Source organism: Hemitrygon akajei, chromosome 27, assembly GCF_048418815.1.
Source record: "Hemitrygon akajei chromosome 27, sHemAka1.3, whole genome shotgun sequence".
In the NCBI taxonomy this organism is placed as follows: Eukaryota; Metazoa; Chordata; class Chondrichthyes; order Myliobatiformes; family Dasyatidae; genus Hemitrygon; species Hemitrygon akajei.
In genome coordinates, this window is record NC_133150.1 from 9,068,704 (window position 1) to 9,096,461 (window position 27,758).

The following is a 27,758-nucleotide window of genomic DNA, read 5'->3' on the forward strand; positions in this document are numbered from 1 at the left end:
GGACAACTTCTGTTCAACATTAGAAATAAAACAAGTTATATGGTAACATGTTTTAGTGCTGCCTGCATTGACTTCTTCAGAAATGTTGTATGTAGTGCCAAAACATGGGACAGCGTGTTCTTGTGAGCGATTGTGATCTAGATAAAACAACAAAAAAGAGATAAATGTTATATATTTTAATTAAACAACATAATGGACAGGTTAATTCTGGAAATGATACCTCATTGCAAGGGTGGTTAATTCATGGCACATGGCATGCAGTGTTACCCAGATTCTTTAAACCCATAATAAAAAGACACATAATGATGAAGCAGCCAGTATTTTTTTCAACCTGGATCTTGGAGCAAGAAAATGTCTTACAGCAGCCAGAAAGTTGCAAGAACACATGATGTTGGGTGATACATTTTGAAATCCTTGCAGACCTGGTGTACGTGTTAGTATTTACAGTGGTACTAGAAAGTTTGTGAACCCTGTAGAATTTTCTCTCTCTGCATAAATATAATCTAAAATGTGATTAGATCTTCACATAAATCCTAAAACTAGATAAAGAACACCCAATTAAATAAATAACACAATAACATTATACTTGTTCATTTATTTATTGAGAAAAATGATCCAGTATTACATGTATTTATTGGAAAAAGTATGTGAACCTTTGCTTTCAGTAACTGCTGTGACCCCCTTCTACAGCAATAACTTCTACCAAACGTTTCTTGTAATTGTTGATCAGTCCTGCGCGTTGGCTTGGAGGAAGTTTAGGACATTCCTCCTTATAAAATTGCTTCCAACTCTGGGATGTTGGTGGGCTTTCTTGCATGAACTGCTTGCTTCAGGTCCTCCCACAACATTTCTATAGGATTAGTTAGGACTTTGACTTGACCATTCCAAAACACGAATCGTCTTCTTTTTAACTCATTCTGTTGTTGATTTAGAACATAGAACAATACAGCACAGTACAGGCCCTTCAGCCCACAATGTTGTGCTGACCCTTAAACCCTGCCTCCCATATAATCCCCCACATTAAATTCCTCCACATACCTGTCTAGTAGTCTCTTAAGTTTCACTAGTGTATCTAACTCCACCACTGACTCAGGCAGTGCATTCCACGCACCAACCACTCTGAGTAAAAAAATCTTCCTCTAATATCCCCCTTGAACTTTCCACTCCTTACCTTAAAGCCACACCCTCTTGTATTGAGCAGTGGTGCCCTGGGGAAGAGGTGCTGGCTATCCACTCTATCTATTCCTCTTAATATCTTGTATACCTCTATCATGTCTCCTCTCATCCTCCTTCTCTCCAGAGAGTGAAGCCCTAGCTCCCTTAATCTCTGATCATAATGGATACTCTCTAAACCAGGCAGCATCCTGGTAAATCTCCTCTGTACCCTTTCCAGTGCTTCCACATCCTTCCTATAGTGCTACATCATTACCCCATGACTCTTAAACTATATTCCTCGACTTATGAAAGCTAACACTCCATAAGCTTTCTTAACTACCCTATCTACCTGTGAGGCAACTTTCAGGGATCTGTGGACATGTACCCCCAGATCCCTCTGCTTCTCCACAGTACCAAGTATCCTGCCATTTACTTTGTACTCTGCCTTGGAGTTTGTCCTTCCAAAGTATACCACCTCACACTTTTCTGGGTTGAACTCCATCTGCCATTTATGTGTATATGTGTAGATATGCGTATATCTGCCAAAATGTTAAACTCTTGTCTAATCTGTCCACAGAACATTATCGCAGAAGTGTTGAAGAACATCCAGATGGTCTTGAGATGTGCAGCAATTTTTGTTTTGGGAAAAGTGGTTTCCTCCGTGCTGTCCTTCCATGAACACATGAACAGAGACTTCAGCAAGCCCTGGAGATTTCTGCCTTGGGTGCTTTTGCACTTCCTTCAGCATTGCACGTTGTGCTCTTGGTGTGATCTTTGCAGGATGCCCACTCCTAGGAAGAGTAGCAACAGTACTGAATTTCCTTCATTTAGACAATTTCCCATACTGTGGACTGATCAACACTCAGGTCTTCCGAAATGCTTTTGTAACCTTTTCCATTTTCATGCGTCTCTACAATTCTTCTCAGTTCCTCTAAAAGTTGTTTTGATCGAGGCATGGGGCACATAAACAATCTTTCTTACGAGCAGACTCTGTCAGTAACCTGAATTTGGGTGTCTTTTTGTTTATATAGCGCATGGCACCTCTACATCCCGTACCTACAATCTCATCTCATTGACTGGAATACCTGACTCCAAATAGCTTTTGTAGATGGCATTACCCCAGAGGTTCACATACTTATTCCAACAAATACATGTAATATTGGATCATTTTTCTCAATAAATGATCAAGTATAATATTTTTTGTGTTATTTATTTATTCCAGTTCTCATTATCTAGTTTTAGGACTTGCGTGAAGATCTGATCACATTTTAGGTCATATTTATGCAGAAATAGAGAAAATTCTACAAGGTGCTTAAACTTTCTAGTTCCACTGTAGATAGCAAATGGTTGGCCCAGATGGCACTGGCTTCACTTTGTGTATGTTTTCTTCTTCTGTTGTTTGTGAGATTACACTGGATATTCTGTGATAACTGTAAATAATGTATGTAGTTTAGCTCCTCCACGAATATCCGTGCGAGTCATTTGTTTTCTGTAATGAACTTGGTCAAGTTGTATTATAATAGACTTACTGATGAAATTAACAGAGGAGCAGAATTAGGCCTTTCTGCCATTGAGTGTGCTCCACTATCCCTCAAACCCAATCTCCTCCCTTCTCCCCATAACCTTTGGCCCTCTGATTAATCAAGAATATATCAATCTCTGCCTTAAATACTGTCTGTGGCAAATAATTCCACATGTTTACCACCCTCTGGTGAAATTTATCCTCATCTCTGTTCTATATGGACATCCTTCTAATCAGAGGTCGTGCCCTTTGGTCCTAGACTCCCCCACTAAAAGAAACATCCTCTCCATATCCACTCTTTCTAGGCCTTTCAATATTCGATAGGTTTCAATGAGATCCCCCTTAATTCTTCTAAACTCCAGTGAGTACAGAAACAGAGCCATCTAGCGCTCCTCATATGTTAACTCTTTCATTCGTGGGATCATTCTCATGAACCTCCTCTAGACCCTCAAGAATGCAATGCATCTACCCACATGCAGCATCAAAAGATTCTTAGTCTGGGCATCAGTCTGGGCACTCTCCTTCCAACTAATTAAATACAGCCCATACTCTCAGCACTTAACCTACAACCTATATCCACTGTTATGCAACAACAAGGAAATACAACTAATTTAAATGGTAAACTCTATTCTGAAATATCCATTATTTAACATATTTAATACTATCAACACGAAACAGATGACATTTCTGCTTAGCTCCATGCAGCAGCTAACAGCCAATTGGAAAAGTGTTAACATGCAATTATTAAATTTCCCAAATACTTAAAACAAATTGTGTTATCAAAAAGACAATTTATGCCCTTAATCTGTACAATAATTTTATCCAAGTGTTTAAATCCATTGTTACAACATTAAGATATCATTCTATACAATCCAGTTTAATTCTACTGTTAATTAAGTGTATTAACACAGGAGGCTAAATTTTGCAGAATTTTTTCTGTCAAAGTTCTCCTTGCATTTAGTAGCATTATTTTGAGAATTGTCAGTGATTTTAAACTTTGCCTTCAATGCTGCCTCAAAAGTAAATAATGGAAATATAATGCCTTTTTTTATTATCAAAGTTTAAGTTGGACCCCTGCTGTTTATCCCAACCAGCCGTGGAATTATCTCAATGTACTGTATTGCAATTAATCAATGATAGATGTACACTTGAGTATTTGCTATTTTCTATCTGCACTGAATTGGCTGGATATACTGGGTCAGATTGATTTCATTCTGCAGACCTACAGGACCAGTTCAGCTGGATACCCAAACAGGTGGCTTGTAATGGCTATTTGATAAGTTTTTGAACTGTTTCAAATCATCTCTGATAAGCATAGACATGTAATTCCAGTTCAAATAGATTTAGATATCTAACATATCTTTAAAATTGTAAATAATACATTTACTTAAAATACACCTTTCAAGTACTACTTTTATCAAGGGAAAGAGAATCAAAAACTAGAGGGCTAAGGTGAGAGAGAGATTTAAAGGAGGCCTGAGGGGCAACTTTTTCCACACAGGGGTGATGTGTATATGAAATGAGCTTCCAGAAAGAGTGGCTCAATATTTAAAAAAAATATTTGTTCAGGTGCAAGGATAGGAAAGGTTTACAGGGATATGGGCCAATGATGGAGAAAATGGGACTGACTCATATGGACACCTTGGTCAGCCTGGACTAGTTGGGCTGAAGGGCACATTTCTGTGCTGTAGATCTCTAATAACTCCACTAGAAATTAGAATCAACAACAAGCATATACATTTAGGCTCACAAACACCCTTCCTGTGTCTAGTTCCACTTCTGGCACCAACAGTTGGCAAATAAGGAGTGAACTACTTGCACGCCCCTCTGTATTCATACAGTTCAATTAAAGAGGTAAGATTTGAATCCACTTCTCCTCAATGCCCAGGATAATACTCACAGAGGACGGGTACTTTGTAAGTGCAGCTAGGATCACTTTGGCATATTTTACTGATTTCTTGAATCTCTCAGCTTGTTGGCTTAACTTTTCAATAAATTGCTCAAACACTTCAGATGTTAGTTCTACCTGTCAAGAAAAAAATATTGTAGGCATTGAAAAAGCAAAGTTATGACTAACATTCCTACCTTAATCAACACCATGAAAAATATACGACTCAGTCATTTATCAATATTATTTGTCAAAAAATGTATTGTGAAACTAATTGTCAGATCTGTTACAAAGAAAGTGTGATTACATTAAAAAATACAGAATGGATTTGTAAAGCCATTGTTTAAATAATGTGGGGTTTTATCACTCGTCTGTATTCCTGTACTGTCAAACAAGATTAGTACAATTCTGTAAAGAACTAATTCCTGAAATAAAAGGTCAGTTTTATACTTTTAGGTAATATTTCTCTTCACCTTTTCCCTTGAAGGCGTACAGTGTCAAAGTGCAAATGGCCTCTGGCACCTTGCCCAAGAACTATTCAACGATAATAGTAGAAGTGTTTGAATCACAAGTAGATGGCATTTTCATGATGGCAAACAAAATCTGATCCAAGTTGATGATGCCTTTTATATCCAGGCCAACTGTTAGTTGGGATGTTGTAAATATTTGCATAGTAGAACCATTAGAGTGCTTTATAGTGTTCCTGACTTGCAACAACTTTATTGCTTACCTTTCTCTCAAGCAACATGTGGACCACAGAAAGTACTTCTTCACTCCATGTTACCAAGAGGATATGTCTGTAAGTATATCAGAAAGATTACCATGAATGGGCAACAGTTAACAGAAAATTCTAAATGACACTCCTATTTATAACGTGCTGTAACTACTGTTGAATTTTATTCAATTCCCCCTTTCACTATGGCCTTCTGCAGATTGCATTATTATTGTTCCTGTGCCAACATCTTAATATTATTTGAAGTCTCCACAACCTTCCATGTTGGATAAAGGTAGCCAGTAATAATTTGTGGAGACAGGAGAGACTGTAGATACTGGAAAACTGGAGCAACACACAAATGCAGGAAAAGGGTGGCCCAAAAGTCGGCCGGTGATATGGATCTAATTAAGGGGGGGGGGGATGAGGGGGAAATGATTGGTAGAAGTGACATAGATCAAATCCCCAAAAAAAACACTTTTAAACAGGCTACCTCCCTTTTCTCCCCAGACTTGATGAAGGGCCTCGACCTGAAATGTCAATTGTTCATTTCCCTTCATAGATGCTGTCTGAGCTGCTGAGTTCCCCGGGGGGGGGGGGGGGGGGGGGGGGTGTGTGAGAGAGATACTCTGCTACTGTGGAAAACAAAATATTTTGCTGACGTGAACTGCCCATCAACATGGTCAGTGAGATAAGTATTTATAAAGAGGCTTCCACAAATGCTGCCTAGGAAGTCACTACAAAAGTGCTTTCTACAAATTTTATCTACAGAGTTTATCAATTGAATTCAGTTCGAGCCAAATGAAACCAGTGGAGGTTGCAGAGCCCTGACGCAGAGAGAATATTTCTTTGGCAGGAGAACATTTCCAAGTAGGGCAAGGTTGTTTAATCCATCTTAATGATTGTTAAAATCATCTAGAATGACAAATACTAAATATTCACTTTTGCTTTGTTGAAGTTCCTAATAGCAAAACTGTGGAAATCCTTTCAGTAGTGGCATTTTAAAGTTGTTCTGCATGTTGTGCTTCAATCTGTTCCCTCTCAAAGCTAAGAGATAAGACCTGAAGACAAACAAGAGAAAATCTGCAGACGCTGGAAATCCAAAGCAACACACACAAAATGCTGGAGGAACTCAGCAGGTCAGGCAGCATCTGTGGAAAAAGTACAGTCGATGTTTTGGGATGGGGCTCTTCATCAAGACTGGGGAAAAAAGATGAGAAGGTGGGGGAGGGGTGAAGGAAAGAGCTGTGAAGTGGATTGGTGAAAGAGGAAAAAGGGCTGGAGAAGGGGGGAACTGATAGGAGACATTTTACAGAAGACCATGGAAAAAAGGGAAAGGGGAAGAGCAGAAGAGGAAGGTGACTGTCAGGTAAGGAGATAAGGTGAGAGAGGGAAATGGGATGGGTATGGTGAAGGGGTGGGGGCAATTACCAGAAGTTTGATGTTTATGCCATCAGGTTGGAGACCACCCATATTCAATATAAGGTGTTGCTCCTCCAACCTGAGTGTTGCCTCATCGTGACAGTAGATGAGGTCATGGGCTGACATGTTGGAATGGAAATGGAAAGTAGAATTAAGATGGGTGGCCACCAGGAGCTTCTGCTTTTTTTGGCAGTCGAAGCGTAGGTACTTGACAAAGCAGTCTCCCAATCTACATCGGGTCTCACTGATACACAGGAGGCCAAACTAGGAGCACCGTACACAGTATATGACCCCAACAGATTCACAGGTGAAGTGTCACCTCACCTGGAAGGACTACTTGGGGCCCTGAATGGCAGTGAGGGAGGAGGTGTAGGGGCACATGTGGCACTCAGTGCACTTGCAAGGATAAGTACCAAGGAGGAGATTAGTGGGGAGGGACAAGCAGACAAGGGAGTCGTGTAGAGAGCGATTCCTGTAGAAAGGAGAAAGTAGGGGGAAAGATGTGATTGGTGGTGGCATCCCTTTGGTGATGGGGGGGGGAAGTTATGGAAAATTGCATGCTGGACATGGAGGCTAGTGGGGTAGTAGGTGAGGATGGGGTGAGGGCAGATGTACGCAACATGGAAGAGATGTGGGTGAGGGCATCACTGATGGTGCAGGAAGGAAAAGCCCTTCCTTTGAAGGAGGAGGACATCTCATTAACTCTGGAATGAAAAGTCTCATCCTGAAAGCAGATGTGGCAGAAAGGGAGGAACTGAGAGAAGGGGATGGCATTTTTACAAGTGACAGGGTGGGAAGAGGTAGTTGTGAGAATCAGTGGGTTTATAAAAGATATCAGTAGATAAACTGTCTCCAGAGTCAGACAGAGAGACTGAGAAAGGGGAAGGAGGTGTCGGAACTGCAGCAGGTAAATCTGGAGGCAAAGCTGATGAAATGGACGAGCTCAACATAGGTGCAGGAAGCAGCTCCAATGTAGTGTGGAAAATTTGGGGAGTGATACAGGTGTAGGCTTGGAACATAGAGCGTCCCACATAGCTCATAAAAAGGCAGGCATTGCTGGGACCCATGCGAATGCCCCTGGCTACACCTTTGGTTGCAAGGAGAAATTATTGAAACCTGAATGTCTTTAAATGGAGGTGACTAATACTTGTAGCTTGATTCTATTTTAATACATAATTTACTATAAACATCTTGAGCTACAGTATGCTCACCACTAGACCAACATGGAATGTTTCAAGTTAATGTTCAAGGAATGTTTTCCTGAGAGAGAATTGCACAAGATAAGCATAAAATGTAAACATCAATTTAACACAAAATAAATCAACCTAAAAGTCACTATTAAATGGTCTGGTTCAAGGCAATCTTCTGTAAGCCTGCAAATCAGTTCCACTTGAACATTCCCTGTAAAAAAATCAGAAACATTGGATTTCCTGTTATATTGCAAACAATAGTTTTATTGTCATTTTAATAAAATTTGATATATACTGTAAATTTATAGGTCTGGATCAGATGATAGTAACATTTGCTAGAATTAGAGTGTTAGAACATGAAAATATGCAGTTAAGTACAATGAAATCTCTCATCCTCAGTTAGGCAACTGTCTGAATGTTAGGAAGGCAGGTTCAGACAAAGAAAAATTCCACACAGATGAAAAATTGCTCTACTAGTTACTTGTATCGATAACACAAGTCTTACTTCTGAAGGGATTCAGTGTGATACAAACTAGAACAAAGCAAGTTCAAACTGTCAAAACATAGTGCACCTCTAACTGCAGATACAGAAGCAGAACGTCAAACCTTGAAACTACCATTCAGCAGGTTTCATGTGTGTGACTCATCAAATGCTTTTACAGAATTATACTTATTCAAGTAAATCAGTGGCAGCTTAGTGAAAAAAAATCTTTGAAATTAGTATTTAGGGATTATTTGAATAATCTGAGATTTGGAAGAGACTATAGTTCCTAGTCTTGTCAACTACTGGGAGGATATGTCACCCTAACAATTATTCTACACTGGACCTAGACAGGGAACTGATGGCTATAATAGTAAATAACTTCACTGCTGTACACATACAGCTGTCACATGATAGGTGATATTTTGCATTTAACTATCCCTTCATTCCCATGTTTTGCACAGTGCCTTGTTCCATTATAACAAAGCTTCAAATTCATAATTTTGCTCACAACAAAATAACTGATAACTGTTAGTTTTCTCACAATGGGGAGCATGAAAGATAAATGTCAACGAGAGGCAAGAGTAAACATTAAAATAATGTGTACGGTAACCAATCATTCAGTATGATTACAGTATTCTTTTCACTCTTAGTTAGTCATTGATAGCAGTGTTATCTCACACGAAGGCGGACCATACCTATGTCAGAAGTCTGAAGGAGTGGCCCAATCACAGCAGTGCAGGTTGGGCGTGGATATTTCTTGCAGAACAAAGTGATGGCAGCTGTTAGAAATCGTGATGCAGGCTCAGTCAGTGAGAGTACCTGTGAATATACGCAATCCTTATCTGTTATTGAATTTTTCTTCAATGAAATACCTTCCTCTTCTGAGAAACAAGTCTATAGTAACTTTACATACCTCCCTTTGACTTCACAACTTCCATCTTTGAGATATACACTTTCTCCTACCTCAGTTCTAATACTGACTGTTTTCCCTGTCCCTTCACTGTCAAGGTGCCAGAACTGTTATAATGATACCAGCTCCCATGTTGATGCATACTCCATTTTCCTCAACCAACTCAATATGAAAATTAAAGGTACTATGGTAAGTGCTCTGGGCAGATGGGTCTCATCAGCCGTGGCTGGAAACCTCTGCTGCCTTGCAGCTACCCCATTCGTGCTTCAACACTGACTGGCAACTCTTGCGATACCACTGGTGCCAAACTGTATCAGTCTCTGCCACTCATTCATCAGCTGTGCGGAGCGGGGGTGCCTGCTCTCCATATTATACTGCCCTAGCTTGTGTATAAAACTAGGACGCAAAATCGGCCAGGACCAACAGAGGGTCCAAGGCCTCAATAATAAATGCAAGAAGCACCAGTTAAGATCAGAACTCTTTTTCTTAACTGCTACATTAGATCACCCAGTCTTGTGGGATCAGAGATATTTCTTCCATTTTCTTCTACCCTCACTGCTATCTATAACTTGGTGTCTCTCGTTTCCAGTTCTGAGTCCCATTTCTGAAATGCCAACTGTTTCTCTTCTCAAAGATGTTGCCTGACCTGCTGAGTTCTTCCAGCATTTTCTGTTTTTATTATTTTTGAAGTTCTGTTTTTTTTATTTGGTTCCTAACTTCCCAAATTTTCTCAGATGAGCATCATTCTTATGCCTAATTATGATCCCAATACTTGTCCCCAGTGTCCCCACACCAAGTTTGCCAAGGCCTTCTCTGAGCACAAGTGATTCCCTAACCTGATATAGTTGTCAGAGATTCCAACTGCAGCTACAATGTAAAATATCTACAGTATTTCTTTAAAATAACTATATTTTTATTCATTCACTCCTCGCTTCAATAGCTTCCTGCAGCAATGTAACTTGGTCAGTCTTCCCTTCCTTCACAGTCTTTATTACATCCATACCCCATCCCTGACTCATAATGCTGTCTTTGATCAAAGATCAACTATAAGTTTAAAGTAATCTATGGATTATGACGCCCTACTCCAGTTAATTCTCTCCTCCCTGATAGAGCTCAGCATCTACAGCTTGGACTCCAGCTCAACAACTCTTCCTTTGCACTAATACATATCAACAGAAACTCATGGTATGGAACCTCGGCATACAGTTAGGCACTCTACAGCTTTCTATGTTTACTGGGTTAAATCATTTGAGAAAATAATCACTGCTCAGAGCTCTCCATTTTAGCAACTGTCAGTAATTATTCTGCTTTTCCTGTTTATATTCCCTCCTGACCCATTTTCTGTTTTTTTTTAAATGTCCCAATAGAATTCCCTTCTGCCATGCATCACAACTCCTTTTGTTAATTAATCTCCCTTGCCTTTGATCACACCACAGGTATCCCTTTGGTCTTTTCTCCCCTTTAGGTCCTGGCCCTTGTAATTGCTTAACATCAATTACACCTCCTTCTCCAGGTTTGTGGAAAATACATCGATTTGAAACATCTACTTTTATTTCTACAGAGGAAGTAACCATACCCTTTTCAAGAAGAGTGTCCGAGCAAGCACAGTTGCATTGCTGTAACTGAGATCAGAAGACAGGGAGATCAGTTTGTTGCAGGCCAGGGGAAGTTGGTGTTCTGAGAGTTCTGACAGCCTCAGTAATAAACAGAGTTTCTCCAGCTGCAACAATAAATTGCCCCAGTTATTCAGGAATAAACATTCACAGACCCATTGCTAAAAGAATAAGAGCTGCAATATTTTACTTTGTTAAACAAGTAACATGATATAGCAACAGAATTGCAGAAACATCTTCAGTTCAGCCAAGGGCGCACTATGTCGATTCTGGTACTGAATGAGTTTTCCTATTTCTGTTGATTTTCTCATATGGTAGTGTAAAAATGTGTAACACAGTAAAAACACCTTCCCCATTTCTTGTCAGCTCATAAATTGAACAATATCTCTATCAGCTTTGTAGTTTGCACATCAATAGCACATGACTGAGCCCTTTAACCGAGATTACATACAATATATCAAAAGCCAAATTCATTTTTGTTACAGCAGTATCAAAAATCTCGACTGATTTTAATTTTTTAGGGTATTATTAATAGCAGAAATTTCACATATCCTGTTTGACACTGAAAATAATATTAGGTGAAGAGTGGAATGGGAACAGTCCATACGAGTGGAGGTACGTGGCTGCAGGAAGGAAATGACAATCTCCCCACAAAGCTCACTATTTTACTTCCTCTCCATTCCAGCAAGAAACCTCCAGGTCAAATCTGCTGTGGCTCTGCTTCTTCCTGCAAGTGATAAATGCTGCCTAGGCTACGTTTGCAGCTGATGGACAAGAAGAAGCCTCTACCTATCAGAGCTGTCCAAAAAGTGAAGCTTTACCCCAATAACACTTGGAAAAATGGGGCATTATTTAACATGGACAAGCTGAAATACTTTAAAAAAAAATTCTGACCTTACCTGGCTTGGATTACATTCATTTAGGATATTCAATTCTTCAGGTGTTTCCAACTTCTAAAAGCAAAAAAAAAAGCAAAATGTTGACAGAAACTTAGATTGAAGGACATATCCGGAATGGGCTGAAATTAAGGTGAAAGCAAAATCAGTTACCATGATTGTAACTGCTACGGCTGCAGAAATAAAAACAAATGGAGGCACCCTATACTGATAAGCAAAGAGAAATCTGTTGCAATAGTGTATCAATAACACGTCTAATTACAGCGCTTAAATCACGTTATTTATTTTATTTCTATTATCAGGCTGATACTATTCACACGATCATGGATTTTCCCAGGTACTAGGCTAAGCAAAACTAGCCGACATTACATTATTGTTCTGGAATTTGGAATTGGGTCAGCATGGGTACTAACGGACTGGAAAAGCAAGCTGTCAGCTGGTTTAGGAGTGGGCAAGTGGTCTCAGTTCTTGGGGAGGCAGTAGCATTCTGAGCTGAGTGTTCTGGTTGATTGATTCTGATGTTTACAAATAACCACCCTGTACACTATGGCCACTTATATAAATATGTTTAACTTGCCTTACTGAAGCTGTTGTGACTAAGTGCTGTCCTCACAGAAAACATCAAGCTGGCTTCTGACACAACCTAAACATCGGCGCCACGTTTATTTATCTTTCTGGAGCACATGAAACTGTTGGGAAGTGTGGTTGGTTCTCAAACCGCCCCATCTTCTCCTTTGTGATGGCCTGCTCCACCATTTTAGAAAAGATTTGGATAACTAACAAAGGCAACATTACTTCTAAGTCAAGATGAGCAGGTTAAGGGCCATAAAAAATGACCGAAGGGTCCTAAATGTTTACCTTTACAAGGAAATTGTGCAGTAATTACACAAGCACAGACCCTCAGTGGAACTGAAGGCATATTGATATCAAACCTGTCAAAAGTGGCAAAGTATTCCTGAGGCTGCAACTAAATCTAAACCTAACCAAGTCCATCATCTCACCTCAACCACCACAGAGCACATGTTCATTGTAACATAACTGTTTTCAGAGAAAAATTACAAATTTACAGATTACAGATTGTACGAACTTCCTTGTTTCTAGGTGTGCTTGACTGCCTTGTAACGATTTTTGAGAAAATATTGTAAGGGTTAAGAGTTGCTTAAGTATAACACAAGAAATTGCTCACAACAAATTGGATTGCTCCCACATGAGTACTCTGTACTTCCAATTTGGCACTAGTCTTCTCAGCAGCTAAGGTACCACGCAAATATCTGGACAGCTTTTGAACGTATGGATTTCCACTTGAATTCTGCATTGTATGATACACTGGAACCCTAAAATCTACAAGAACTCAATCATTATCCATGCTTCCCAATGCTCCCCCTCTAGACATTGCCTGTGAGAAAGCTACATTCAGAGACATTGTCTATGTGAATGGTAATTCAGGACCACTTCCATAGATCCTTAAAAACCTTTGTGGACACTTATATATGCTCTTATAAAGATACAACAGTACAGCAGCTGGGAGGAAACCATAGAATAAAATTATCATTCAGAATAAACATATAATTTCTGATTCAGTAATAAAGTCTCCTTTTGATCTACCAAGGCACTAAATTAGATACAGCCACTGCAGTCATTTGGTGCACAAACAGCATGTTAAGTGTTCTGCAGATTGTCACTGTGGCAACTCTGATCAAACAGGGACAATCTAACATAATGATGTTCTCTAAAGAATATTAATGGTGACACTACAGAGAGGTTATTTCATTTTCTGAAGAACATCACATTGGTTAACAAATCTAAAGTTCCACATATTGTTGCTGCATGGCAACCTGTGAAAAGAGGAGCTATGGTTACCAACTAACAAAATTTTCTAGTCAATACTAATCTTGCAAACGAGAATGAAGATACTTTATGTTGAGGAGTAGAAGTGCTGGTGAAAATAATGAAATAGAGGAGAAAATAATATTTATTGTGTGTAATACGAATAATTTTTATATCAAAATTTTAAATTTGTGTATAAAACTACTTAGAATACTTACATCTGAGTCTGCTTCAAACATATCCCTCAGCGTGGATAATGAAGACTGTTAAAGAGAAATAAACATATTTAAAAATAGACAGGTTCATATGCAGATATCAAATTAGCAAGCTTTCCTTTGTCAAATAATCGATCCAATGCACTTCCTTTCTTTAAATGACACTTTTCAATTTGGTTTTCAGTAAAGATTCTTACTTTAGAATGAATTACTTAATGACAGAAAGAACATGAGCAGTGATGGCAGGGAGCAAAGGGTTCAGATTTATGGATCATTACAGATGAGAGTGAGGGTGAGGGTGCATGAAATAGAATCGAGGAGACCTTTACTGAAGCAAGATGTCACTCCATTTGTAAGGCAAGTCATAGCAACGAGTCCAGTCACTGAGGTGCAGCAGGAAAGAAGGTTTGGAGCCCATTAGGAACTTATTGCATGGCATTATTGAAATTGTTTGGAGTAAAGGGAATGAGATAATTTATTGACATTAAAGGCTGCATAAAATGGTGTTTGTTGTGAAGTATCAGCACATATTCACAAAAATGAAATAGGCTGGTCAGCCTTTTGAGTCTGTTCTGCTTTTACCTTTCTTGTACCTCAATGTGACCTTCATACTTCACAGAGATATCTACAATGTGCCCTAGTATTCACAATTTTTCTCTGCGAAAGGATAGCCAGTGAACATCCATAACCCTCTGATTTGAGAATTCCTAGATTCACTTTTTGAATGAAGAAATTTCTTCTCATTTCAGTCCTTAAGGCTTATTCCAATACTGTGACAGCATCATCCCTTTAAGCATTTTATATGCTTTAGTGAGATCACCCCTTATTTTTTCAAGCAAAGAAGCCATATTATTTCTCCTCATCGAATAACCTCTCCACAGAGGAATTCATCTTTCTTGCCAGTATATCTCCCCTTGGGTAAAAAAATTTAAGTTTATTCCTATTATGTTTCATTAAGACCCAAGATTTCCATCAAGGTCTCATCATATTATCAACTGGAGAATGAGAGTAAAGTCTGCAGGACCATTTGCTTTGCTCAGTGGCGCAGAATTACACTGGTGTCTCACAACTCCAGCAACTCCGGTTTTAATCCTGATACACCACCCTCCCACCCCAGGTGATATCTGTTTGCCTCTGCTCTGGTTTCTTGCCTTATTCCAAACAAGTGATGGTAGGTTCACTGGCCCTTTAATAGCTGGGCGGGCGGATTGGCAAGAACTGACCACACAAAAGGAACAGTTTTTGGGAAGTAAGCGGGGGAAATTAGGCTGATGTGAATGTGTTGAGAATGAGCACAGACTCAATAGGCAAAATGACCTTTTATATTGTAAGAAAATATTAATATATTTGCTTGCTATGCTTGAAAACAGAAACACACAGATCTCCTAGAATACTAGCATCACAGTTTCTCACCATAAAAATAGTCCGTTTTCCTGTTTCCCTTCCAGGGTAGACAATCTTCGCAGCCTCTTTGATCTTCTAACACTCAGTGATCCAGCAATCTCTCTACTTTTTCATTCATGCGATTGATAGCAGATTGTGAATAACAGGGGCCCCAAGTACTGATATGTTCTAGTCAGAAGAACATGTCAACCAAAAAGTGGCTCATTTATTCCCACAGTCGGCTTTCCCTCTCTGTTAACTGATTGACTATACAAACACTTGTATCAGGAATAAATATCTTAGCCCTGCCAATATGTGCTGCCCTTTAAAAACATCACGGCTTGCTTCATTGTAATCTCAACTTTGCATTCCTTACCTATTCTCTGAACTAATGGAACCTTCTCGAAGTCCAGGGCATTTTGGAAAATGACCACTGAATCAGCATCAACTATCTCACCCGCTTCTAACCACTGATGACGAATGTCAGCCTACAACCACAAACATTTGCTCAGAACCATTTCTGTCTTCCTTATTGATTATCTTAACCATTCTTTGTTATCAGATTCAGAATGTCTCGTTAAATGGAAGAATGGTTCAAAGGTAAATTTTCCAAACCCCACCCCCGAAGGAAAAAAATAATACCCCGTTTCATAACAATAGATGGAACCCCAAGTCCGAGCCAGAAAGAGAGCAGAGGCAAGTTCGGAGAAAGAGGAATCTGAGACATCAAGATGTTCTAACTTACAGGGTAAATAATGATGAAGACAGGGATGCAATCAGGAGAAGTGCTCGGACTGAAAGAAATCTGTGCTACAGACTGGAATGACACAGCATGAGGCAGAATATGAAACCTCTCACCTGCTCAAAGAACACTAGAGCATTGGAATCATTAGCTAGAACATGCAAATGACCTATCTTCCCTGAACAGTGCCACAGAGCACTTATATTCTCATAAACAGAGAGAATGGGTCCTCTTTTAGTAGCTCGTTAAAAAGTGAATCTGTTAATAACACAATGCTCTACCAGAACTTCAGTAAGGGATCACTTGATGTACTCACACCCTCAGGTAGAGACTGAATCACTGCACCGAAACAATACCAAGGTAACTGAGAAGGGAAGGAACTCAGCTAGAACTGCATGACTTGCCCATCATTTGTCTCTGCATCACAACTCTTCTATTGTTCCTTCCTACTAGAGTACACTGTAGAAATAACTTTAGTTTGTCAAGGAGAATCGTCCACACTTCTCTACACTTCAGAATGTCAATTCTAATATTTAATAAACCAATTTTATTAATACCAGAGTAATTATATACAGACCAATGAATTAAGTCAAGTTTTAACCTAAACTGCAAGAGTGAATATAATTGGTAAATGTCTGTAACTTCACAGCAAGCTCCCAGTACTAACCCACATAAGTGCCAGCTACTGCAGCAAATTTGCATCCAAACCTGCAAGTATTGAATTTGCTGAGAAATTTTAGTTTGCTAATCAATCAGTATGCTTCAATCCCGCATTCTTTATCCTAGCAAGTTCAGCCTTGTGGATCTGAATCAAGCAAGCAAGAAGTGAATGTGAGCAGCAGACTCCATTCAATAAAATCCGGGTTAATGGCTTCAGTCAAACATAAGTACATTTTACTCATACCTTTATATGTTCAGGCAGGTCAACGTTTTGCTCTGTTTTCAGAAAGGTTTTCTGTTCTACTTCATCAATGTCCATTTTGTTTTGTGCATGTGTAGGATTAAGATCTGTGAATGCAGTTCCATCCTGGTTCTCACTGGCAATAAAAGGTTCCACACAGACAATGTCCTCTGCTCGTTTTATTTTCTTTGTTACATTTTGCTCATCATCTTCCAAAAGTGATCCATCTTTTACAACACTTTTACGTTTTTTAGAGTTCTGTGTTAATGGGGCATTGTCTTCTGAACCTTCAGATGATTTATCATTGCTGACATTTTGTTGACTACAGTACCAACCCAACCTTTTATCAGCACTTGAAGAACCTTCAGAATTTCCAACTAGTTCTTGACAGAGATATTTCAATTGTCTCTGAAAACTGTTTGAATGTGAATTAGACTTCAAGTAACAAAGTCCACCTTCTAAGTCCTGCTCCAAGATGTCAATTAATTTCTGTATCCAAAGATCAGTATCCAAGTTTTTCTTTAACTCTGAGATGAGATGATGCAGACAGTCTTTAGGTACATAGCTACTGGCCAAGTGAAGAAAAGATAAGAGGTTTCTTCTGACCAGCACTGGTAAAAGGTAAAACAATGGCTTTCTGAAGGGTGGAAAAATGATACGATGAGTAAACAGTTGATAGCATACTGCTTTCACAATTTTTCCTGCATATTTTATATCCCAAGGTGAATTGTGGCTAAGTATCACACTTCTGCAGGGACAGTGGAAATCTAGAGTATCACATTCATCACAAATCATTTGTATTGCATTTAATTAACTATCCACTAAACAGATAATTCACCAGAATTAGATAAGTAGAGACTGCAGGAAAAGAAACTTGCATTTCTGAAATTGCTATACAAATGTAAGAATCCAACTTGAACAGGGATAATTTCAGTATGAACTGAATTGAGACTGTCTAAATCTGGATCAAATTTCAGCATAAAATGGAAATGTGAGTAGCTTTATTGTGCTTTCACTGCACAGAAAGTGAAATTATGAGAATATCAAGCACTTGGATTAAAATGGCATTCACATAGTTAGAGACTTCACTCGTTCTCTTAAGTCCCAGGAGGTGTTAAGGCATACAAATCAAGAGTTCATTCCCGATCAGAGTCAAGTTTATAGAATCAGTGATTGAAGTATACAACAATTCCAGCATTTTCAGGGTGAGGGCTTGGGACAAATAAAACTATCATGTACTCATACCAACTGTACGCAGGAATTGGTTTAACCGATAAGATACTGCCACTTACTGTCCAAACTCAATCATGAACAACTGGGAAAATACCAGAAATGGAGGTCTTATGTAGGCAATCTTTACAAGGGAAAATAATTCATTTCCTTGTTTCTAATAGGCCAGAATTAACTAAGGAAGTTTTGCGTATCAGGACAGGGAAGTGCCTTAATGTTCCTTGTTACACTGCCCTGAATGACAGGTTAATTGTTCGAGTGATTCCCACACGTGGCAATGTAGGTTTCCAAACTGACCCTCAGAAGTAATTAAAAAAAACATGATCATGGTCAGGATAAAAATTGGGATGGGCGAGGCCAAAAGTTCTGGGAAAACTTAAAATCGCAAAAAAAAAATCACTAACAGAAAGATTTATCATGAAATTATCAAATTCAAGAGAAAAACATCACCAAGAAATTTAATATACCCCAATATTTTATCAACTGAAGATGCCCAAAATATGTCAACTTTTGCCCAAAAACTGTGGCTTAGAGATTCAGAAACCATTTTTCTATGGCCACTTCTCACTACTTCAAGTGGATGTGTGCATTTCTTCTGGATACCCACCTTGCCGTCACATTCTCAACTATTCAGTCATAGAAAAGTACAGTGCAGAAACAAGCCTTTCAGCCCATCTATTCTGTGTCAAACCATTTAAACTGCCTATTCCCATCAATGTGTACCAGGATTATAGCCCCACCATCCATGTACCTATCCAAACTTCTCTTAAACATTGAAATTGAGCTTGCATGCACCACTTGTGTTGGCAGCTCATTCTACACACTCACAAACTTCTGAGTGAAGGAGTTTCCCTTAGTGTTCCCTTTAAACTTTTTACCTTTCACCCTTGACCTATGACCTCTAGTTGTAGCCCCAGCCAACTTCAGTGGAAAAAGCTTGCTTGCATTTACTCTATCTATACCCTTCATAATTTTGTATACCTCCAACAAATCTCTCAATCCTCTACATTCCAAGGAATAAAGTCCTAACCCATTCAATCTTTCCAGATTACTCAGGCTCTCTAGATCCAGCAACACCCTTGTAAAATTTCTCTGTACTTTCAATCTTATTTACATCTTTCCCATAGGTAGATGAGCAAAACTGCACAGAATACTCCAAATTCGGCCTCACCAATGTCTTCAACATAACATTCCAACCCTTGCACTCAGTACTTTGATTTACGGTCATTGTGCTAAAAGCTCTCTTTATGACCTTATCAACATGTAAAATGTATTTTACTTTACATGCCTGCCTCCCAGTTTGAAAATATGACAAGTGATTAAGAGAGATACAGAGAAAATAACATGACTCAAATCAAGATGTCATGAAGGAACCTGCATTTATATACCACCTATCCCAACTTGAGGGCACCCAAAGCACTTTTGGTGAGTCACTGTCATAATCTAGGCAAGCAGACAATCCATTTGCACACAGATGTTTTTTTTGTGGCTTGAACCTTCTCCAAATGAAGAAATTTTTCCTCGTCTCAAAGCTAAAATCTTACCCAAGTTCCTGTTCCAGACAAATGTCAGCCAGAGAGAAACATCATCCCTTGATTCAGCCTATAGTGCCATGTCAGAATTTTATAAGTGAATTAATAATCATAAAGGTTCTTACAGATTTAGCTTCTGCTCGTTCCCTTCCAAAAATGGTTCAGGTCGGCACAGTGTCTCTGAGAAGGTTCTCCAATGAAGAGACTGTTTTGACTGCATACGCTGCAGAATATGAAATGCCTTGGCAGCTCCCGACGTGCCCAGGGTTAGTGCATGAAGCAAAATTTGAAACGGCTTCTGAAACTGCTCCATAAGCTCTTTGCAGTTCATGCCCTTTGGAAGAAATGATAAAAAGAATTCAGCATGAAGTACCTAAATTACAATGATTTTACACATAAAGTTTCACATACAAAGCAATAATTTTATGTACATCCTTTCTCAGATTATTGCCTCCTCAATTCTCTCTCTCTTGTTCCATATACCTTTAATCTGTGCCTACTGCTTTGGAGTACTATGTACAGTTCTGATCACCACATTATAGGAAGGAAAGAGTGCAGAAGATATTGACCAGGATGTCGACAGGATTGGTTTCAGTTATGGGGAGATTGAATAGACCGGGTTTGAATTCCCTGAAGGGAAGGAAGCTTATAAGAGGCATAGATGGGGTAGATAGTCCAATTTTCTCCCCCCCCCCCCCCCCCCCCCCCCGTTAGGTATCAAAAACAAGGACATAGGTAGAAGGAAATGAATTATTTATTTATTTTCCCCCACTGAGATTGGTTGATACTCAAGACAAAGCAGAATGAGATACAATCACTATGTTTAAGACATTCAGACAGTAACTTGAAGAGGCAAGGTATTGAAAGATAGATTCCTAATGCCAGTAAATGGCTGGCATGGATGTTGTGGACCAAAGGGATTGTTTCTATGTTGTACAACCCCATCACTAGTTTTATCACTACCCAAAGGCAGAGATTCCTTAGGTCAGTCACTCATTCACCCTTATTTATTATTCATTCCATTCATCCCACATTTTCTGATCTCTCCGTTTTGTATGTTATGGCTCTAATTCCAGCTTTGCTAACTTGCAATTTCTTTCTCTATATCCAGTTGTCTTTGCATTTTGTGTTTTTCTTAATCTTCTTCAATTCCAACTCTTGTCTTCATGGAACACATGCTTGCCCAGCAAGCCAAGTATTTATTGACCATTATTAATTATGATGGCAAAACCCCCCCACCCTGAATTTCTGCGGTAACATTACCCCCCTCTCCATCTCCTGTCCTCTCCACTTGAAAACCCGAATAGAACCTGCAGTGTTCACCTGGTGTGGTCAGTAGATCGCAATCTCTGTGTGCTCTATGACTGGGTTAGTGGGTGCAAATGTGTGATTTCCAGGCTGATGAAGAAGAATTTTATTGTACAAGAGCAAGAGTATCTTACTTGGTTGCCCCCTTCACTCAAGATGTACAGTACAACAGCACTGAACTCTCAGACTTTGTTCTCACCATCTTAAGGATACAACATGATATAGATTTCCTCCCACATTCCAAAGATGTATGACTTGGTAGGCTAATTGGTCACATGGGTGTGATTGGGCAATGTGGGATTGTTGGGCTGGAAGAACCCATCACTCTGCAGTGTCTCTAAATAAATAATGCCTCAGGGAAACTTGCTTGGTCTTCATCAAATATTAAAGCTTATAGATTGGCTTTATCTGTCACATGTACATGGTGCCACACTAGCATAGCGGTTAGCACAATACTACAACAGCTCCAGAGTTCGGAGTTCAGTTCCTGCATCATTTTGAAAGGAATCTCTGTACGTCCTCCCCTTGTGTTTTCCCCTGGTGCTCCGATTTCCTCCTATGGTCTAAGGCCGTACTGGGGGTCCAGTGATTAGTAGGTTAAAGTAAAATTGGGTTTGTGGGGTCACCTGGGGAGGCGTGGCTCAAAGGGCCTACTCCGTGCTGTCTGCTAAATATGCAGCAGACATCCAAGGGCCAGATTGTAAGAGGAAATTTGAATCAGACTTCCACTTCCTGAACTTTAAGGATTCTGCATGGATTGGATTGATGATAAACAGAGTGGCCACTTTATTAGGTACAACTATATACCTGCTTGTTAATTAGCCAATCATGTGGCAGCAACTCAAAGCCTAAAAACATGCAGACATGGTCAAAAAGTTCAGTTGTTGTTCAGACTAAACATCAGAAAGAGGAAGAAATGTGATCTAAGTGACTTTAACCATGGACTAATTGTTGGTGCCAGATGGGGTGGTTTGAGTATCTAAGAATCTGATCTCCTGAGATTTTCATGCATAACAGTCTCTGGAATTTACAGAGAATGGTGTGAGAAACAAAACAACATCCAGTGAATGGCAGTTCTGTTTGTGAAAATGCCTTGTTCTTGTTAATGAGAGGTCAGAGGAGAATGAGCAGGTGGTTCAAGCTGACAGGAAAGCGACAGTAATTCAAATAGCCACACATAACAACAGTGATGTGCAGAAGAGTATCTCTGAATACACAAAGCACTAAACTTGAAGGGGTTGAGCTACAGCAGCAGAAGACCATGATGAATACTATAAAGTATGAAAGTCAGGAGCTGCAAATTCAAAGCAGTGACAGATTATTGCAAAAGTTATTCAAATATATTTAAAGTTACAAATAAAATTTATCTTTTTTATTACAGTAAAAACAATTTTCATCAATAATTTTAGTGTGTACATTAGTAGTCCAACATTCCTTTTACACCTGTCAATGAGATGAATGGGCTTGGAACAGTGACACCAGCTTCTCCACATCAACGTCACTCAGGAGACTCAGATTCCCATGTTCAGGAATTCACAGTCTGTTTTGTTGCTTCGAAAGAAGTTGGGCTACTGCATGAAACCACACTCCACTAAATATAATGATGGAGAGGCATTAAAGAACATCTTGGCCTTTTTCCACAGTGCACAATGGTGTTTCAAGATTTCTTTCTGCAAACAGAAGTCTTGATATGATTTTTATTTGAACCTCGGCTTCAGCTCAGAGTCATTATGTAGCGAGATCAGTTCTTCCTCCACCCTTCCTGTTAATTCCTCATTACAAGCATTCAGGAATGGATTTATTATCCAATATGGAATTCGAATCAAGAGAAAATCCTGAAATCTCTCTGACATGCAGGTGAGCACAGTATACTGGGGAGATCATCAACCAGTATCCTTTCTTTCTCTTTCAACCCAAAGAGGCTCAGAAATTGGAAAAGGTCACCACTGTTGTACATACATAGGATTAACGTGGTCAGAAATATGGAGACAACTGATCTGACTTTGATAAGATTCACATCATTTCCTTGCAATTGAAGATTGATTTCATTAAACTTTGCAAATAACTCTGACAAATAAGCAATGTCATGCCTATCATTCTTGAGTTGATTAACTAAATGAAACGTTTGAGTCTTCAAAGAATTTTATATCATAGTTTCAAAAAGCACAAAAAAGCATCTCAGGCAGTTTCCTCTTGAGAGCCGTCTGACTTCCATGTGCAACACTAGTTTGAATGCTTTCATCATTCTCAATACAAAGCTCTGAAATAGTTGAGAATTGAGAGCATGGGACTCTATTTTATTTATTTAAAGCTGTGATAACAGTATTTAATGATTTGTGCAGCAGATCACTTGGGTTTTTGGTGACAAGATGGGAATTACACAGTAAATGGTAAATATGTTAGGTACAGCTTTTACCAAAAAAGTAATAAACCCCATCCTGTCATTGATGATGCCCTGTATGTTGTAAGAACGCTGGCGAGTGGAATGTCCTTCTCTTTGAAAAATTGTTCAACAACCTGAATATTGAGTCCCCCTTGCAAATTATAAATCTTGAATCACGCTTTTATCTTTTATGAAGCGAACATAACCAAAGCAAAGATTCATTGCCTGGCAAAACTGATTCATCCATCTGCACAGCAAATTATGTCGTCCTACACAGGTTGCACAATGTCTCTTCACATTCTCAGACATTTCATCTATTTGTCTTCGAACAGAGTCGCCGCTGAGCGGAATTGCTTTAATTGTTTTGGCTGGTGACTTACGCAAAACTGTACTCGGAACCTCCTTTACTGCTGAAAGAATCAGTAATTGTAGGGGACTTAGCAATGAAATATTGTATGAAGCACACAGACCACTACCGTTTTGTTATGAAGTGCTGGCAAACATGTTTTGAAGTGTTTTTCCATTCCTCTTAAGTTGTCACAAAGTGCCTAAAAATAAGCCAAATTCTTGTTTTCTTTCTCAGAGTGTATTCCCTTTAAATGTTCAAGGAGCATGGGCAGTTTCACGGTCTCATTTGAAAAATACCTTCTGACACACAGACACGTTGGTTGTTGTTGGTAATTTGGTGCTGGTATAAATCCACATTTCAGATACTGCACACTATACTGTTTACACTTATTTTTCATTTAGTCTGGTGCTGCCATTTTTGTTAGGGCTAACGACCATGGTCAGTCACCTATTGTTTAAGTCCAACCTCAAGTGCTGCGATCAATAAAGGGAAAACCTGATTCTCTACCTGAAGGTACACAAAGTGGGGCAGCAATATCTCAGTTTAGCCATGGGCTAGAGAAGTGTGGCCAAGACCATTCAAAAGGGCATATTCTGAACTTTACCCCATTGGATTCCATACCCTAATTCCAGGAATTGCATGATTAAAGTATGGGTATTGTACTAGCTAACACTGTACTACAGTCGCAAACAGCAAAAAATGCATGGGCCAGACCTGGAAATAAAGTACAGCAATTTCTTCAGTCCAGATTTCTCATGATATGCCAAATACAGGGTGTCACCTGAAACTTTTCAAAAACTATAACACACTTTGAGCAAAGCCAGTGGGTTAGCAAGAGATGAAGTGATTATGTAATCATTGTAATCAATTATGAGGCACTAAGGATCAAATGCTTATAATAAGCAATTTAGTTCTTAAATTAAGTCTGTAAAACCTCAGCTGCCTCCCTCTTGCTAATGAGCACCACTCCCTCAGAAACTCCCACTGTCCCTGGGGTGGGGTGGGGTGGGGTGGGGGGGGCACAATATTGCCCACTTTGGGAACCACAGGAATAGAGGTATTCAAGAGGCTCATCCCATACATAGCTGTGCAGGATTGTGTAAGCAGAAAGGATTAGTTTAGCTGAGCATTTGATGACAAATTTAATTAGTCCAGTAGGTACAACATTGTAGGCCAAAGGGCCTGATCCTATGCTAAAATGTTCTACATTCTAAAAAAGACATGTAGGCTCCAGCAAAAGCGCAGACTTCACAGGATGTAAGAATGCCAAGTGTCTGTATTAGAACAATACAGCACAGTCCCTTCGACCCACAATGTTGTGCCGACCCTTAAACCCTGCCTCCCATATAACCCCCCACCTTAAATTCCCCCATAAGTAGCCAAAAAGGCTATTGCAATTACTTGGAAATCAGATACATATTTAAGTATAGATTGTTGGAAAAAAGAAATCTATGGCTGTATTCCATTAGAAAAAATTACTTATAACTTAAGAGATAAATATGAAACATTTTTGAAAATCTGGGGCCCTTATTTACAAAAGACAGGACTAAATATATAGGTGCTCTGAAGAGAAAATTAATGGTTACTTGGGGAAAGAAATAAATATATATACTAAAGTTATTAAGAACTCCATGGAGCATGTGGAGACCTTCCAACAACCAGGCACTCTTTCTTTCTTTCTTTTCTTTCTTTCTTAATTTTTTTTATATAGGGAAGTTAGGGGGGAGGGATTAAGGGGAGGGGGGAAGGGTCACATACTTTTTTTTTCTACACTTGTAATCATTTAAAAATGCAATTAAATAAAATTTTAAAAAAAAAATTCCCCCATATACCTGTGTGTATTCAGACATAGAATTCTCACTGGATTGATGTCAACATTTGGCAGGTCTAGTCTGGACCAATGTTGCCCCTCAGCCCGGTCGACATTTCCATCTCTGTCACCACAACACACACAAAATGCTGGAGGAACACAGCAGGCCAGGCAGCATCCAAGTTTCGGGGGGGAAACTTCGACTGTTTATTCTTTTCCAAGATGCTGCCTGGCCTGCTGAGTTCCTCCGGCGCTTTGAGTGTGTTGCTTGGATTTCCAGCCTCTGCAGATTTTCTCTTGTTTCTGTCAGCACAATACCCACTTGCTCAACAGGCCTGGGGTTCTCTCTCTGGTTTTGACCTGCCAGATCGCAGTTGCCACCAAACGTAAATACATAGTTTTACTTCGCTTTCTCGCCTCACACCGGGGTAAATATCTGGCCCTCTCATCCCTAGCTCGGGTAAATACTTGGTTTTCTCAGAGCTACCGCTAAACACTCAACCTCAGCTCCACCCCGCTATCCAAGTAAATAACAGCCTCTCTCACCCTCACCCGGGTAACAACCTTACCCAGTTAACTAACCGGCTCTCTCACCCACGCCAGAGGTAAATAAACTCCAAGTAACCGCCCTTCTCACTCCCACTCCGGGTAAATACCCGCCCCTCAACGCTGCCCCGGGTAAATAACATGCCCACTTACATCCACCCGGGTTGGTATTTGCCCGGTAACTAACCGACCACCCCCTCTACGGGTAAATGTCCGCCCCTCACCCACGGGTTAACTCCGTCGCATTTCACAGTCAGAGGAATACCCCGGCCCGGAGCCACCCCCCAACCCGAACAAGTTTGCAGCACCAACCTCACTCGCTTCTCCTCATTCAGACACTTCCGGCGCGTCTGGCGGGAGCTGCCGCGACTTTCCGTTCGAGTTTGCAGAAAGTTCCCCCAGGCGTTATCGTCACCGCACTACAGTCTCTTGTTGATAAAACCTCAGTGTGATAGGCAGCGCCCCATGACAATTATGTAATTGTCCTGCAATATTTATTGAAATGCTGGACTTTCCCATGGAGCAAGTGTGTTTCATATATTACAAATATTTGAGGGAAATTACCACTGCAGCCAAGACCGGTGTTTATTATTATTTCGGATTCAAGGTCGTTTATTGTCGCATGGGCAAGTGCTATGAAAAACTGGAGCAGGAAGCAGGCACGTTATGCCGTGTAAACAATATTGATTGTCCTTAACTTGGTGATAATGAGATAGTTTATTCAAATTGTCCCTATGAATTATAGGATGGGGCCTCAGTCGGTCAGAGCTGATCATGGACATTGCGTCCTAGCTGTCTAGACATGCAAGCCTGGGCAGTGAGATATGAAGAGTAAGCCCATGTAGCAAGCTCCCCCTCTCCACGCATCTGATGAATCCAAAGAAATGTCAGAGACCGACACTGTTTGGTACCAGCAGCGTCGCAGGAGTTGCTAGTCCACGTTGAACTCAATGCAGCACTCCCTTAGAGATTCCAGCTCCAGATTTTTCTCTTGGGGCTTATTCCCAAAAGTGGGAATAAGTCATTTGGATAAAAAATTGGCTTAAAGGTAGAAAGCAGATGGTAGTTGTGGAAGGAAAGTATTCTGCCTGGAGGTCAGTGACTAGTGGAGTGTCGCAGGGATCTGTCCTGGGACCCCTGCTATTTGTGATTTTTATAAATGACCTGGATGTAGAGGCGGGAGGATGAGTGAGTAAGTTTGCAGATGACACAAAGATTGGAGGAGTTGTGGATGGAGCTGTAGGTTGTCGAAGGTTACAAGAGGATATAGACAGGCTGCAGAGTTGGGCAGAAAAATGGCAGATGGAGTTCAATCCAGACAAGTGTGAGGTGATGCATTTTGGAAGGACAAACCAGAAGACTGAGTTCAGTTACTTGAGTGTGGATGAACAAAGGGACCTTGGGGTTCAAATCCATACATCCCTCAAGGTCGCTGCACAGGTTGATAGGGTAGTTAAGAAGGCCTATGGGATGCTAGGCTTCATAAACAGGGGGATTGAGTTCAAGAGTAGAGAGGTCATGTTGCAACTCTACAAATCTCTGGTGAGACCGCACTTAAGAGTATTGTGTTCAATTCTGGTCACCTCATTATAGGAAGGATGTGGAAGCTATGGAGAGGGTGCAGAGGAGATTTATCAGGATGTTGCCTGGTTTGGAGAACAAGTCATATGAATCAAAGTTAGCAGAGCTGGGACTTTTCTCTTTGGAGTGTAGAAGAATGAGAGGGGACTTGATAGAGGT

General features: G+C 39.9%; 2 protein-coding genes across 3 annotated transcripts in view; one reads left to right on the plus strand and one right to left on the minus strand.

The window, feature by feature from the left end:
* The window catches only part of mkrn4 (makorin, ring finger protein, 4), a 39,282-nt gene extending 34,698 nt beyond the window's left edge, over positions 1-4,584 (plus strand). The window contains exon 9 of the mRNA XM_073030346.1: positions 1,733-4,584. Coding sequence (XP_072886447.1) covers positions 1,733-1,833 — 101 coding nt within the window. The 3' untranslated portion in view covers positions 1,834-4,584. The remainder of the gene's footprint in view (positions 1-1,732) is intronic.
* Positions 1-26,465, minus strand: fance (FA complementation group E). 2 transcript variants are annotated; one of them, XM_073030342.1, is made up of 11 exons: positions 26,331-26,465; positions 19,748-19,956; positions 16,864-17,497; positions 13,838-13,882; positions 11,796-11,849; positions 10,860-11,003; positions 9,069-9,192; positions 8,025-8,100; positions 5,296-5,362; positions 4,578-4,703; positions 1-137 (listed from the first exon to the last, which is right to left on the minus strand). In XM_073030342.1, the coding sequence occupies exons 2-11, from the start codon at positions 19,951-19,953 to the stop codon at positions 36-38; spliced, it is 1,578 nt and encodes a 525-aa protein (XP_072886443.1). In that variant the 5' UTR covers positions 19,954-19,956; positions 26,331-26,465; the 3' UTR covers positions 1-35. The 2 variants fall into 2 exon arrangements, with proteins under 2 accessions (XP_072886443.1, XP_072886444.1); XM_073030343.1 differs by lacking the exon at positions 1-137 and having other exon boundaries at positions 4,584-4,699.
* Between the last annotated feature and the right edge of the window lie 1,293 nt (positions 26,466-27,758).

Excerpts from the sequence above, each read along its gene's own strand:
- fance (XM_073030342.1), bottom strand. The coding sequence starts at position 19,953 with ATGAACTGCAAAGAGCTTATGGAGCAGTTTCAGAAGCCGTTTCAAATT. Across the intron at positions 17,498-19,747 it reads AACGAGCAGAAGCTAAATCT|AAAGCCATTGTTTTACCTTT; the intron begins GTAAGAACCTTT and ends TCCACCCTTCAG. Across the intron at positions 5,363-8,024 it reads CATTTAATAGTGACTTTTAG|ACATATCCTCTTGGTAACAT; the intron begins GTTGATTTATTT and ends ATATACTTACAG.